This window comes from Tetrao urogallus (assembly GCF_951394365.1).
Source record: "Tetrao urogallus genome assembly, chromosome: 11".
Taxonomy (NCBI): domain Eukaryota; kingdom Metazoa; phylum Chordata; class Aves; order Galliformes; family Phasianidae; genus Tetrao; species Tetrao urogallus.
Genome location: NC_136824.1, coordinates 6,642,248 through 6,656,215, shown reverse-complemented (window position 1 = coordinate 6,656,215; position 13,968 = coordinate 6,642,248). Strand labels below are relative to the sequence as shown.

The 13,968-nt window shown below is 42.4% G+C and overlaps 1 protein-coding gene across 1 annotated transcript in view; it reads right to left on the bottom strand.

Annotated features, from left to right (window-relative positions):
- AGBL1 (AGBL carboxypeptidase 1) overlaps positions 1-13,968 on the bottom strand; it is a gene marked incomplete at both ends in the record, with an annotated part of 267,987 nt that overhangs the window by 156,816 nt on the left and 97,203 nt on the right. Inside the window, one exon of the mRNA XM_079540867.1 lies at positions 8,113-8,293. Coding sequence (XP_079396993.1) covers positions 8,113-8,293 — 181 coding nt within the window. The remainder of the gene's footprint in view (positions 1-8,112; positions 8,294-13,968) is intronic.

The window sequence follows — 13,968 nt, the reverse complement described above, 5'->3', positions numbered from 1 at the left end:
TTGGTCTCTACCAAAGCATACATACAGTGGCACAGCCCTCTGGGCAATTTACCAAAAACTAGCATTGTGTTGGCCTGTTATCAGGCTGGACTCTGGGACAGGCGCTTATTATCTGATAGATTGAGTCTATTCTCCCTCCCGACCTCCTGGAAGCACATGGAATATGCTGGAAAGTAAAAGGAAGGGCAGCAAAGCACCCAAAATTTCAGCTACACAGCTTTCAGAAAACAGAAGCACCAAGCAATAAAACCAACTGCTGACATGAGACTGGTGCTGAGTCCCACAGACAATGATAGCAGACAGGCTCCTATTTTAGAGACTCAAGGAAACAATAAATTAGGTGAGGGTGTGTTAGAACAACAGCTGGTTGCTAATTAGTCGCAGCCCCCTCAGCAGGGTATCAATAAAGTGGCAAAGAACATCTCGAGTAAATTAAATTTTAAAAACCCCTACTGCAATCACTCCCCTGACAGACCCTTCCTTCATCTCCCTTCTCAGCTTTTTATTTATTGTAATTACTTTAGTAATAAGATTTGTTTCCTTGTTATTATATATATTACTATGCAGGGCAACAACAACAATAACAATAGCTAGGAAGAGTTATGTTGCTTATTTATCTCCATGGCTGTTATTGGGCCACTGGGTGGATAGAGCAGTGAGGAGGTGGGTGCCAGGGAAAAGCAGTAAATAGAAGAGAAAGCATATTCCTCAGGAGCAGAGACATATGGGGACATATTTACAAAGGAGCAAACACTGACAATGAGCGAATACATCTAATAACTCAGGGGGCCCAACAGCTCCAGCTGATAAAGGAAGGAATAAACAACGCTGCATGAGAAGTGCTGTCAGAGGGAGTCCTGGGGTGTAGCTGGATGCCGATGGAGGTTTACCACAGGAGAGCCAAGGATGGACTGCCACGTTAGCACAGGGCAAAGGGCTTTGTCTGAAATCGGGTCACCTCCCACAGCACACTGATGTACTCAGAAGAGTTTGGTGGATGGTCAGATTCCAGTTCTGGGTCTGCCAAGGGAGAGCTTGCAAAGAGGTAAGGAATAATATACCCATGTTTTATCTTATGTTCTTCACGTACTAACCAGATTTCATAGAATCATAGGCTCATGAAGTTGGAAAGACCATCTAGCCAAACTATCAATGCATCTCCACCATGCCCACCGACCACATCCCTCAGTGCCACATCCTCACGTTTCCTGAACACATCCAGGGGCAGTGACTTCACCACATCCCTGGGCAGCCTGTGCCACCTGCATCACTGCTCTTCCTAAAAAGAAATTTTTCCTAATATCCAACCTAAACCTCTCCTTGTGCAACGTGAGGCCATTACCTCATGGCCAATAGATCTAACCTCCCAAATCATGGGCCTCTGCTATAGGGAATCTGCTGAGCACGTCAGGAACAATTAGGCTGCTTGCCTTGAAGAAGTGTAAGTGGTCTCAGCCCTATTTCACTAGAAGAACTAAAGGTGGCAGACAAGCACCCAAAATGTTCAGGATAGCCTGCTGAGCAGACCATGCTGCCCAACAAGAAGTGCATTTTCACCAGTTATGGCTCACCACTGATGCAGGATCACTGCCCTTTTAATGGGGGCAGCTGAGGCAACGCCTGCAGCAACAGAGCAGCACTTAGATAAGAGCCATCTATTCCACTCAAAGAAAGTTCACCCACAGTTCACAGCACTTCCCAGAGCCACATTACAGAGGCAGTACAAACATTCCCCAGACGTGGCATCTTCCTCTGTTCTGAGGTCTTGAGTCAGTGCTTGCAAATATACCATCTTATAACGTACAGCTCAGAGCACAGCCATTCTAAATGAGCAAGGACTGAATCTTTTGCAAAAACGTTCTTTTATCCAAGAACACCTTGCTTTCCATACGCACCTACACAACTACTGTTGGCATGGTGGTACAAATTTAGAGATGGGGCTTCTAAATACAATATGGTCCATGTCTGCTCAAGAACAGCAGACACTCAAGAACAGCAGCACATTAATCCTGGAGCATCTCACTCCTAGAGAGACACTCTCACAATGCATTAATGACAGTTTGAAAACATTCCTTTCCCAGCCTCCTCACGTCACTGCACTATCCTTAGAGAAATGCACACATTACAGACTAGGTAGTCTGGAAAGAGACTTTAAAGTGTGCTTGCAAAGTGCATGGCATGCATTCAGTTACGCAAGACTAGATTCTGAGAATTCAACTTCTCTTCAACCCTCTGTCCAGAGAGAAGCAGACAAGAGAAGCAAGGGGAGGATAGAAGGGATATCTACAGCTGCATGGCTTTGTGCCACTACCTCAAGATTTACTCCTCAAGGATGCAGTTCTGGGTCATAAAGTGACTCCTCAAGTGCAGCCCTTAGCTTTTTTGCTGTCCACATTCAGCTCTGCCTCTGACTATCTGGAGAACAAAATGCTTTTGTGCAGGAGAGCGTGCAATAACAAAAAAAAAATAAATTAAAAGAGGAAATAAAAGTTACATACATAAATAATGCTTTTCAGTACAGGGACAAGCTTGCTTCTGTTCTTGCTAAGAGTATCCTTCAAAAAGAAAAAAAAAAAGGCCCATGTTGCAAAAAGTAAATGGGAAAGATTAATAGTTTTGTAACTTCTGAGAGCACGCAAAGGAAATGCATTCTGGAAGGGTTTTCAGAGGACATTTCTATCTCTCTATTTCAGTAAATGTCAGAGTTAAAGCTTTTCTCTGCTGGATTCCAGGAGGCAATAAACAAAACCCTGTAAGTAAAACAGAATGGAACAAACAGCCCTACTAAAGTGAGAGTGGGCATCAATAGAGACAAACAAACACAAAACCCAGCTCACCTGCCTTACCTTTAAGCAGCAGCAAAGCTTACTCAGTCTACGTTGTGGGAGGGCAGGTGCAGGAGAGAACAGGGTGTTTTTAGACCAGATAAAGAATAGTCCATGGCTACAATCCAAAATGCAAATCAGGATTTCCTCTTCCTAACTGCTACTATGGTTACCTCGTGCCTTTGAAGAAATTAGCAGCACCAAAAAAAAAAATAATCTTCCTTTACCAAAATAGTCTCACCGGCTCCCATCTCTATTGATTGGCTTAATTCATTTATAAAAACGCATCAAGTTCCTCTCATTGAAAAGCTTCTTTGATTCAATAGTAGAGAAAGAAGAGTGAGAAAAGGGTAGATAGAAAAGGAAACGTGAAAGGGAGTAAAGGAAAAAGAAGAAGGTGGCAATGCAGGAGAGAGACACGAACTCAGAACTGAGATATTGAGCAGTTCAGGACTTTTGGATACTCAAAAGACAGATTGTGCATGAGAAGTCTGCGCGCAAAATATTTTTTAAATGAAAAGCACTTATCTAGGAGTTCCCAAGTCTTGTTTGATCAATCATCTTGCAAGGCTAAATCATTTTTAATTTAATACTTCTGGGAAGTGGGGGGGAAGCACTCGGCACAGTTGGCAAGCACTGCGCGTTAGCATTTGGCACTATTTATTATTGCTGTGTACGGTGATATAAATTAGGCTATACTGATATAATTAATAACCCTAAATTTAGGGGGTAATAAATAGCAATATTTATATGAAACTGCAGTCTCTGAAGAAGTCCAGCCAAAAAAAATCCCCACAAAATGCTGACTACCACATTGTGACTGTTAATGTACGCGTGGGAGCACCAGGTGTGTGTGTGCAGAATGTATGCAGGTGTGAGCAGACACAGAGGAATGGCTGCATGCACAAGCTGTTAACAGGAGGGTGTGCAGCAGGTGCACAGAGAAGACAGCCTAAGAGCACATCATGAGATGGTATGCAATTGCATAGGCAAGTGTTGGTGCACAGGCAACTTGTTGCTCAACTGTGTGGTAACAAGTTTATGTGGAACAGTGTGGACAGCCAACAGTGTTTGGTGCTTCTTTGTTAAAAACTGTTTGTGCTGCCATAATTTAGCTTTTACAAGTTCCCTTCCTGCCCCTGGTTTTAATGGATGAATCAGAAGAACTAGATTGAAGAGAAAATGCTCCTAGTACACTTATTTCACTCCATTTCAAGCTGTGTGAAGGTTGTGGTGTGTCATTATTTTATTCTCCCAGGAAGAAAACTCAGGAAAAAAAAAAGGAGGGGGAAATGCCCAAGGTCACATACTGCATCAATAGCAGAGCCAAGAACAAAGCACAGGTCTCTCACTCACCCAGTATACTTTATAGCAGTTTCCTAATCAAAGTGCTACGCTTCTTCATGGATTCTCCACCGCTGTGTAGAATGGAGTTCCTTCTATAGCTTGCCTGTTTAACCATGATTTAATTTAAAAAGGTGATAGAGGAATGAGAGAAAGCAGTCAGCCTAACACCAAACAGTACTCACCTTGGGGTCTCACAGAATAGCCTTTGCAAAATCATCAACCTACAAAGACACTTCTCTTTAGTAGTTTAATGTCTGTCACTTCGGACCATCTTATACTACCATTCTTGGACATTAAGACTACTTTTCCTTGTAAAAAAAGAAAAAATATACAAATAGACCCATGTTCTGACCTGATATGGTTATCACAGGTAGCATCCCATCTCCAGCAGTGGTCAAACGCCACTGTGTGACAACTCCCAAGATCCACTTAATAAAAAGCAATGTCTAATATTAAAATATACAGCCATTAACAGATCAGCTGATTATTATTTAACAAACCCTACATCCGACTGCTGCTCAGGACAGAGCAAAGGCTGCCCAGGAAGGCGGTGGAGTCAGCATCCATGGAGGTGTTCAAGAAACATGGAGATGTGGTACTTAGGGAACACAGTTTAGTGGGCAATACCAGTGGTAGGTGGATTGGACAGCTGGATTAGATGACAGAATTCTTTTCCAACTTTAATGATTCTATGAGAACATTCACACAGCAACACAACTGCTCATCAGCTCTCTCTGGATTGAACAAACTCAAATTAGATGTGATATGAGGTAGTGATTTATATTTTTATGTGATGACAACCTTACTCATACAGACATGCTTGCACCACCACAACCTTCACTTAGCATCAGCAACAGGACTCAACTCTCTTCATCGCTGACAGACAGGAATAGATCCTCACAGCACTGACTGATGTGCAAGGGAAGGCTGTTTCCCAGCTCAGCCACACACAGAGCATAATCGCATTACTGCCGTCATATCCGTGACAGAGGAACATTCTCTGCATGCAACTTTCAGATCACATTAACCAAAGCAAATACCAAGTCCCTGATCGCCTTGTTGCTGCACAAGGCTCTCGAAGTGTGATTGCACGGTATCCTGCTGGGATGAGCACTCTTCCACTGAGCTGTGCCTGCAGCAGGGAGCCAGCTGGGGAAGGGGCACAGCTGGGCTGCTGGAAGAAATCTTTTGTAACCATGCACTGGCATTCATCTTTGTGACGGGCAGGGAAGCATTATGCATAGCCCAGTACAGAGGACTGGGGAGGAGTGAGAGAGTGAGGAGCTTCAAAAGTACTGCCAACAGAAAAGAACCCAATCCTTTCTTAAATAAAGATACTGAGGTAATGAGACTAGAGCAGGATTAATTCCAGATGACAGAAGGATGGATAGTAGAGAAGATGTACTTCCAAAGCACGAAGATTCGAGATCAGTGATAATTCCAAATAAGAGATAAAACACGACAGGACAAAATGACTGGTAATGGCCTCAAGTTGCCATTGGGGAGGTTCAGGTTGGACACCAGAAACAACTTCTCTGAAAGAGCAATGATGCAGTGGCCCAGGCTGCCCAGAGAGGTGGTGGAGTCACTGTCCCTGGAGGTGGTCAAGAAATGTGGAGATGTGGCACTGAGGGACATGGTTTGTTGGGCACTGTGGGTGGTGGATGAACAGTTGGACTATGTGTTCTCAAAGGTCTTTTCCAACCTTACTGATTCTATGATTTTATGAAAACAACTGCTTACCACAAACAGGTATTCTGGAGTCCAGTACAGAGCCAAGATATTTACTGGCCTTCATAGTGGATTTGACATATTCATGGAGATTGTAAATCTCGAGGCAAATAAGTGGCTTCATGAAATGTGTTGTAGAGACGTAAAAAATAAGTAGTGTGGGCCTGCTTACAACTGCTTAGTCAGTAATGGCCTACAGACCCTTTTCCCCAGAAAACAGTTTCCCTCATAATATTGGCAGTGATTTGAAAGACAACAGAATTTAACACAGCACTTAAACCTGGACAAAGTAGAACATTAAAGGACAAAGAAACCTGCATATGCACTCACAGACAGTAAGGGACTGAAAGTTATCTCCAAAAAGCTGTTAATATCTCTAGGCCAAGAAAAAAACCTTTTCCTTCAGAGCAGGAGCACTTCAGTCCACTGAAAAAGCACATAGGAAGAAGAGAACAGAGCCATGGGAAGCTTGACAGCACAGTATTTAAATGTGAGCACAATGGAATGGTTCTCTCCCTTCCCCAGGCTTCATACCCAGCTACAGAGACATGGCCAAGCCCTTGTTCCCCTGCTCCTTTCCCACACCAAATTTTTCCATTCATCACCAGGTTTAACTACAGTTGAAGCTCCACACCTTCCCATGTGATGTGAGACAGTACCCTTCACCCAGGTATCACCAAAAGCCACAGTGTCCTTCCTGAGGGCCCTTCCTCTACTACGCTCACTCCTGACAGCTGAAGAAAAAAGGTCAGACATTCCCTCCAGCCCTCCATCTGCTGGAAACTTTAATTAAGCAGAGTGAAAGGAAAAACAGAAAGCCACAATCTTTCATTTTTTGCTTCTGCTGTCTGGAAGAATCAAGGAGGCATTTGGTGCCTGCAGAAGCTTCCAATACTCAGGGGCAGCATCCAGCTCCTCCAAACCGCCCTCCCAAACTACAGCACACTCATGTCCTGGAGAGCATAACAACACAAAAACTATGTTCATAGTCACGGACTAGAGGCTAAGAACATTCTAAGCTGCCCTCTACTGAGATCTTCACCCAAGGCCAAAAGGGATTAGATTAGGACCAAATAAATTCAAGTTTTTGCTTAAGGTCTTTTTCCTGTTTCTTCAGCACTTGATCAGCACAACCTGATCTGAAACCAGATGAATGATTGTAGTTGAAGAAAAATTGTTACTCTATATTGTGCAATGTGTTTCAGTGCTTGTCTAAAACCAGCCTTCAGGTTTCAGAATCCATTCCAACAAGCTTTGCAACAGTTCTTACCAAAACCTACGAGCCCTTGTTAGCAGGTCAAAAAGCAAATTTCCCCCTTGTTATGTGATCATAACATCCTGCCTCTACATCAGAGACAATTAAGTCTTATAAACAACCCACAACTCACAATCACTGTGCAAGTACCCAATGAAATGAGCAAACTCCACTGTCCTTGAGGACAGTAGATTTTTTTTTTTTTTCCAGCACAGTGCATGCATAACCATATATTACTGCACTCGCCAACCCCTCAGAGGAATTACTCTTTCACTAGCTGCACAGCAATCCTTATTTTGTTTCATTTTAACATAGCAAGACTTTTTCCATCCCTAGGAAGGTTAGTATGGATGGGCAGGAGCAATGTAAAGGCAGCTCTGCAGAACGCAAAACAGAATTGTTATATTCATGGTATATTCATAAACCCAGAAAGACTTCGTATCTCTTCAGAAGCATGTGGGAGGGAAGAGGGAAAAGGAGGTAGGAGAAGGAGGGAGTTTCATTATATAGAAACATTTCCACGAAGATATGAGCATTTAATAGATCCTTACATATCTTTCACCCATTCAAGCTATATAAAGCATTAATTAAAGCCAGTTATTCCCAGGTATATCAGCTTGCAGATAAAGTTTGCCCTGCTGTTTTGGCAAAATAGATAGCTTTCCATTCAGCAAGTAAAATTCAATTTGTCTGCTATCACTAATACTCCACCCAGAACACTGTAGGGCCCCACACAGGTACAGAATCATGAACATCTGACACGTATGAGACAGCACACTGAGCTATATCCAAGATTTACATTCTCCTTATGGGACTGATCAGAGGATGAATAAAGCACAAGACAACGGGAATTCTGGGCCAAAACGTTGAAGACAAGACCTGCTAGGTGGACAGCAGTAAAGCCTGCAGGCAAACCCAGTGAAAATTCACAGTAAACATGTTACTACAACGCACTTGCCATTGATGACTCCATCAGGGTTGAGCATGGGGACAATCTTGAAAATGAAACATTTCCTCAGGAGATCAGCAATGGGATCACTGCTCACAAGGAACTCCAGGGTCCCCTTCATTACCCAGCTGGCGTTGCTTTCACCGGGGTGAACACGGGCCATCAGAAAGACATAAGGACGACTGTCTGTAAAACAAAGCAAAGGCATGAGAATGGTATGCGCAGAAGCTGCAGAGATATGATGATGTCTTCTTGTTTGAAAGACAAAAATCTTACTAAAGTTCATAAATTCTAATGAACCCCTACTTCAAAGTAGACTTGCAATTTGGCAGAGAAAATTGCCTTGTTATCAGATATGTTATTTGCCATTCCTGTGAAAAAGCACCCACACTCGGCCTAGTTATACATCTCCAAAAACTCTCTGTATACATATGCTTAGAAAAGACCAAATTTGACAGCAGATTCTTTGAAGATCCCATCTGTGTTGAGCAAAATCCACAGACAGGCCAAGGCAATGGAAGAAGACAGAGGCAGACACCTGCCAGGCACAGAGAATAAAAGAAAAGGACAAAGCAATGATGTGTCTTAAAATTATCCTTTTGTGAGTGTTCTGAGTGTTCACAGTCTCAGGCCTCTGTCACAAGTCAACCTGACAGATCTGCTACAGTGGAAGCCAGTATCTGTCAGGGAATCACAACGATGCCATGATGTTTTTTCCAGCACTGTCAGAGCACAGGCTGTCTAGTAAAGGGACAGAAAACAATCAAAGGCATCATCTGAGTATCCTTGTAAACCAATGCTGATTTAGCAAGTTGCGCTCCTGCGTCCTCAGCTCCCAAAACTGTCCTTCAGCTTTCTAACCGCTTTACAAACCATTACTCAATTAATGTGAAACACAGAGGTAGAATCATAGAATCTCTTGAGTTGGAAGGGACCCTTGAAGGTCATCTGGTCCAACTTCCCTGCAGGGATGTAGACAGATTTGGAAGCAATCCCACTTGTACCCCTCCCCATTCTTAAGCATTTAGTGAGCATATCCAGTCTCCACTCAAATTCATACAAAGCAATCATCCTGCGTTCCAGTAAAGCAACTGGAACTTCTGCTACTCAATATCCATATGTTATTTTTTTTTATTTTAAAATCATTCTTGCACCTTACCCTGAGATTCATATATTTTCATTGATGTGTATACATAAGAGCCCAGTGGACTGTAAAAGATCCCTTCAGTCAACAGAGAAATACTAGTTCTGCTTTTTTTAATTTAATATATATATTAAAAAAAAATCTCTATTCTGCTCTAGCTAGATGGTGCGCATTACAATCTACCTTAGAAATGCTTTAAAGCAGCAACAAGCAAAAACTATTTTTCACAAAGGCATCAGTTGCATTTTGCTATGTCCAAACATTTTCTTCTTTCTCCCATCATCATGATTTAGTGCTGTTTCACAGGCTCATTGCTGAGCTAAACTTATGGGACTGTGTTGTTGTAGTTGAGAATGAGGCTCTTGAGGACTCCTAATGGACAACAGCTGTAAATAGCACAAAGCAAAATAAAACACGCTCTCTTGCAATTGACGAAAACAGCTTTAACAACTCTTGTCTCTTCTATACATCGAGAAAACATGCAGCATGTTAACTGAGAGATTCTTTCTTCAGTTAATGCAAGAGAAAAAGAAACTATAGGAAAGGGTTTTCTCATCTCAGAAATGTAAGGTTTGCCATAATTCTGCTAATTGAGGATACTGTGAGACCGGCAGAGATGCGAATTCTGTTCTTCTCAAGACTGATACACCCCTGTCTAACATTCAATATGACAAAAGCTTCCTGATCTTAAACCCCAGGAAATGGTGGACCCATAGGGTCCAGATGGGGAACTCTCTCTATTCCACTTAAAGTCCCCTTTATAAGCTCCCCTCCCTGACGGACACATCTGCAATGCCAACACCTCATCCAAAGGAGAGATGCAACAAAGGTAAGCACCAGCAGGCAAACTGCAGCTCTTCTTATGCATCCACTCCCCCCCACAGATCACAGACAAACGCTGTGCTCTGCAGCATGAAGACTAACCAAGCACTTAACAGAGCAGAGAGATGGTGATATGGTCATAACACTTGTTACTCTTCACACACGTGAGAAACAGAAATGGGACTCTTCAACAGGCAGGAGTCACTTGATCCTATAACTCTAATGCATATCCTGTAATTCATCTGCCACGAAGTGGCTTTAAATAACCACGATAAACGTTAGAACTTAGGAAAGCAGCGTGCAGCAGTGCAGGCCAGCCCCACTCAGGACACGAACTGGCAGGTGCCAGTCAAGATTTGTGCACTTAGCTGAGCTGCTACAGTCATTCTTGACTCACCATGCCCCATGACTGCAGTGCTCTGATTTCCACTGGGCCTCAGCTACTGTTCTGACGTGCCATTTCAGTCCTGAGCCTTTTGATACCAGCTTGTGCCATACGGCACCTGCTCAGGACATGAGACACATGTTCTTATATACTTCCTTCAGGACCCAGGATTGAGCTCAATGCTTCAAAATCCCCAAGCCAACTCTTAGGCAGAATCCTCCCCAAGTTCTGGGGAAGCTGCCAGAAAGCTCAGGTTACCCATTTATCTCTGCAAAGCCCACATGACACGTAACCTTCTCCGGGAATGTAAATAATAAAAAGAGAGAGCAGAGGAACCTTTTCATGCTACATAAAGCCTCATCCAACAGATCTTGTCTCATTACTCTGTGTTACATTCTGACATGGCCAGGATATAACGTGGCACTAACAAACCCAGAGATGAGAGATTAAAGCATCACTGACGCCTCTTGCAAAACTTTGAGCAAAAATCCTTTGAGTAATAAATCCAACGTATCATCTACTTTCCACCTTCCCTTCTCTTTATTCATTTTAACTGTGGATATATGCATGAAAATAAGAGCTTTGTTCTCCCAGTACTGCTAACTTGTTGCTTAATCTCCTGTCTGTTGCAGGGATCTGCCTCTCTATTTTATCTGACTTTGAAGTTACTAATCATGACATCAGTTGGGGAAGGATCAATCTGAAATAAAAGAATGAAACCCCATTAACAAATCAGTGTCCCCCCTAAAGAGGGGCACAGAAGGGAAATGAAATGCACTACCAGATGCCCTGACCTGAGTTAAAATTCAAAATAATATCAAGCTGATATCTGGGCCATCTGTAAGGGAACATGGCATTTGTAAGGGAACAAGGTTTTGAAATGATACAAGGCTAGGATTTTATTAGGAGTCAAAGGGAATCATATACATAGCATGTGATAAATTCAACCTAGATCCAGGTCTTGACTGGAATTGTTCTGGCTGTGCCTTTGCATACCTATCTTCCTATTACCTCCAAGCCAGGGTCCACAAAACATAGGCTCCCCCCCCTCTCCCCCGTTCCAAAATACAACGTGACTTTATCATCAGCCCTGCACAGATCAAAGGTTCAGGTTTACCCCCAGGACATAGGAGATAAACCAAGAAAGCCAATGCTCCTCACAACTTAATTATCTGTGACCACTACAGCATATTCTGAGAGTCAAATGATGTGTAAAAAAGAGCACCAAACGTAGCTCTGCCATGGGTGTCACGTCTGCATCCTGCCCTGGATACATCTGATCTGCCCAAGGCTAGCTATGCAAAGTCAGACAAAGACAGGATATGGTGTGATGTACAACGAATATATTAAAGTATATTGGTAACAAAAAAAAAAAAAAAACCAACAACTTCAAATACTGAGATCACAAAAAACATGAGATGGCTCTGAGGCAGAAACTGTGTCAGTCGCTTTCCTCTCCTAAAACTTTCCCTCAAGTTGTCACTCTTTCAGTTACTGCAAGATGTAATTCATACCTCCCCCATTTTCCCCATCTTAGCATTACTTCCTGGCCCTGCTTTTGGCTGAATGCTGCTGAAACAGACAGCTTTTAATGCAGAGGCAGCTTACATAGTCTGCAGTGCCCACCGTTGTTTTCCAGAATTATCAGTGAAACATCCCTCCCTTAAATGCACTTACATCACATGCATTATCACTGTTATGTATGGCAAAGAAGTGAATGCTACAAATTGCCTTGGCTAGCTGTTTTTCTACCTTCATAGCCTGGTGGAGGTGTTCCAGGCTCCAAATTGCTTGGCAACCTCCCTCTGTGCACATATTTTATGAATTCGCTCACCTCTGAATCGGAATCAGAGATTGAGATGAGAGATGACTGCAGAGATGAATACAGGTGCTGAATGCTCTGCATTCAGCCTTGGTGCAGTTTGACATCCTACTACTGCTGGATATTCTTGTTGTTTGTTTTTGTGGGTTGTTTTCCCCCCCCCTTAACTCCAGGAAATCTGTATGCCAGGATCTATAATCCATTTGGGGGCAGATTGCAAAACCCCAAATCCTGAAGGTAGATGGAAATTCTACCATCATTTGGCTAACCTCCCATATGATGGAACGAAAGGAGACCCACATGAACTAATTTGTGTTCAAACAAAAGCTTACCTCTAGCAAAGGATAGGGAAACAAGTCTTGTTTTCAATTCTTGTACCTGTGGAAAGCCTACTATAACCTTTTGAAAATTGTTTAAGTTTTTAACTAAAATCTCCATCTAAAGCAGGTGCATCTGCATTAGTCTAGCAGAAACTTCAATCACTGCATTTTGAGCCAGATATGCCAACTCAACATTCATTGGCATATCCTACACTCTAACAATCCTCTGAGCTATCTAGATACTACTGAGCTTCAAAATTAAGTGCAGCTACCCTATTAGCTTCACAAGCACTCATCACAAACTGCCTTGCATTTATTGTAGGGTAAGAACATTCCCATGCATGATTGTATGCTGCACATTCTCAGTCTAGCCTGGCAGCAATATCCAGAGACAGACTATTGAGACAGATTCCAAGGGAATAAAATTAAGATGGAGGACAGCTGGTTAGCAAGGAGTACTGCCAAAAAGAATTGGGGGATTATATCAGATGAGTTGATGATGCAAAGAAGTTCCAAAAATGACAGCTCTCCTTCTGGGACACACTAACAGGCAGTGTCCCAGCTAACACAAGGAATGCTGTTGTTTTTTTTTTTTTTTTTTTTTTTTTTTTCTCTCTCTCTCTTCATTCCCACTTTGCTCAACTTAGTGAACAAAAACAATTTGCTGAAATACTGTGTCTACTGCTGGCCACCAAAGTTCAAAAATGGAAACTGAGGAAAAAGCCATTAAAGAATGATAAAATATTTGGAAGTCACAACTTTGAAGAAAATTGAAGAAAATGGATTTTCAACTAGAAAAAGAAAGATGAAAACAGAAGAAACAAACTTTACATTGCAAAAGGATGCTATAAAAAAAGAAAATCCGTTGCTCTCACTGTCCACTAGGACTAGGTCGCATTAAAAAAAAAGTTATTGTCTATTTGCTAAACCAATCTGTAACAACTTGACTGCATTCACACGTGTGCCTCCATATTTGCACTACCTTCCTTTAAATCCTCATTTATGGAAGTTCTGTATCAACACACTCCACCACAGAGCTCAAAATAGCATCAGTGCTAGGTCTATTATCCCATAGGTCATCCTAGCTATACATTTAGAAATCAGGTCCAAGAATGCCCTCCATGCCTCTGAAACCAACTCTTGTGTCCTGAGATTGGCTGCAATCGCTATTCAAATTCACACCGAACCTCAACCACCTCTTCTGATCTTTCCAGTGCAAGGTGACTGCTTTACTGCCTTATGTCAGCCACTCAAAATGCATGTTAAGCATTAGGCATTAATTAGTGACTACTCAGAAATACTTCATCATGATATTTTGACATCTGGGCTTCTTCCAAATACAAATCAAAAACAGTTATGGAAACTTCT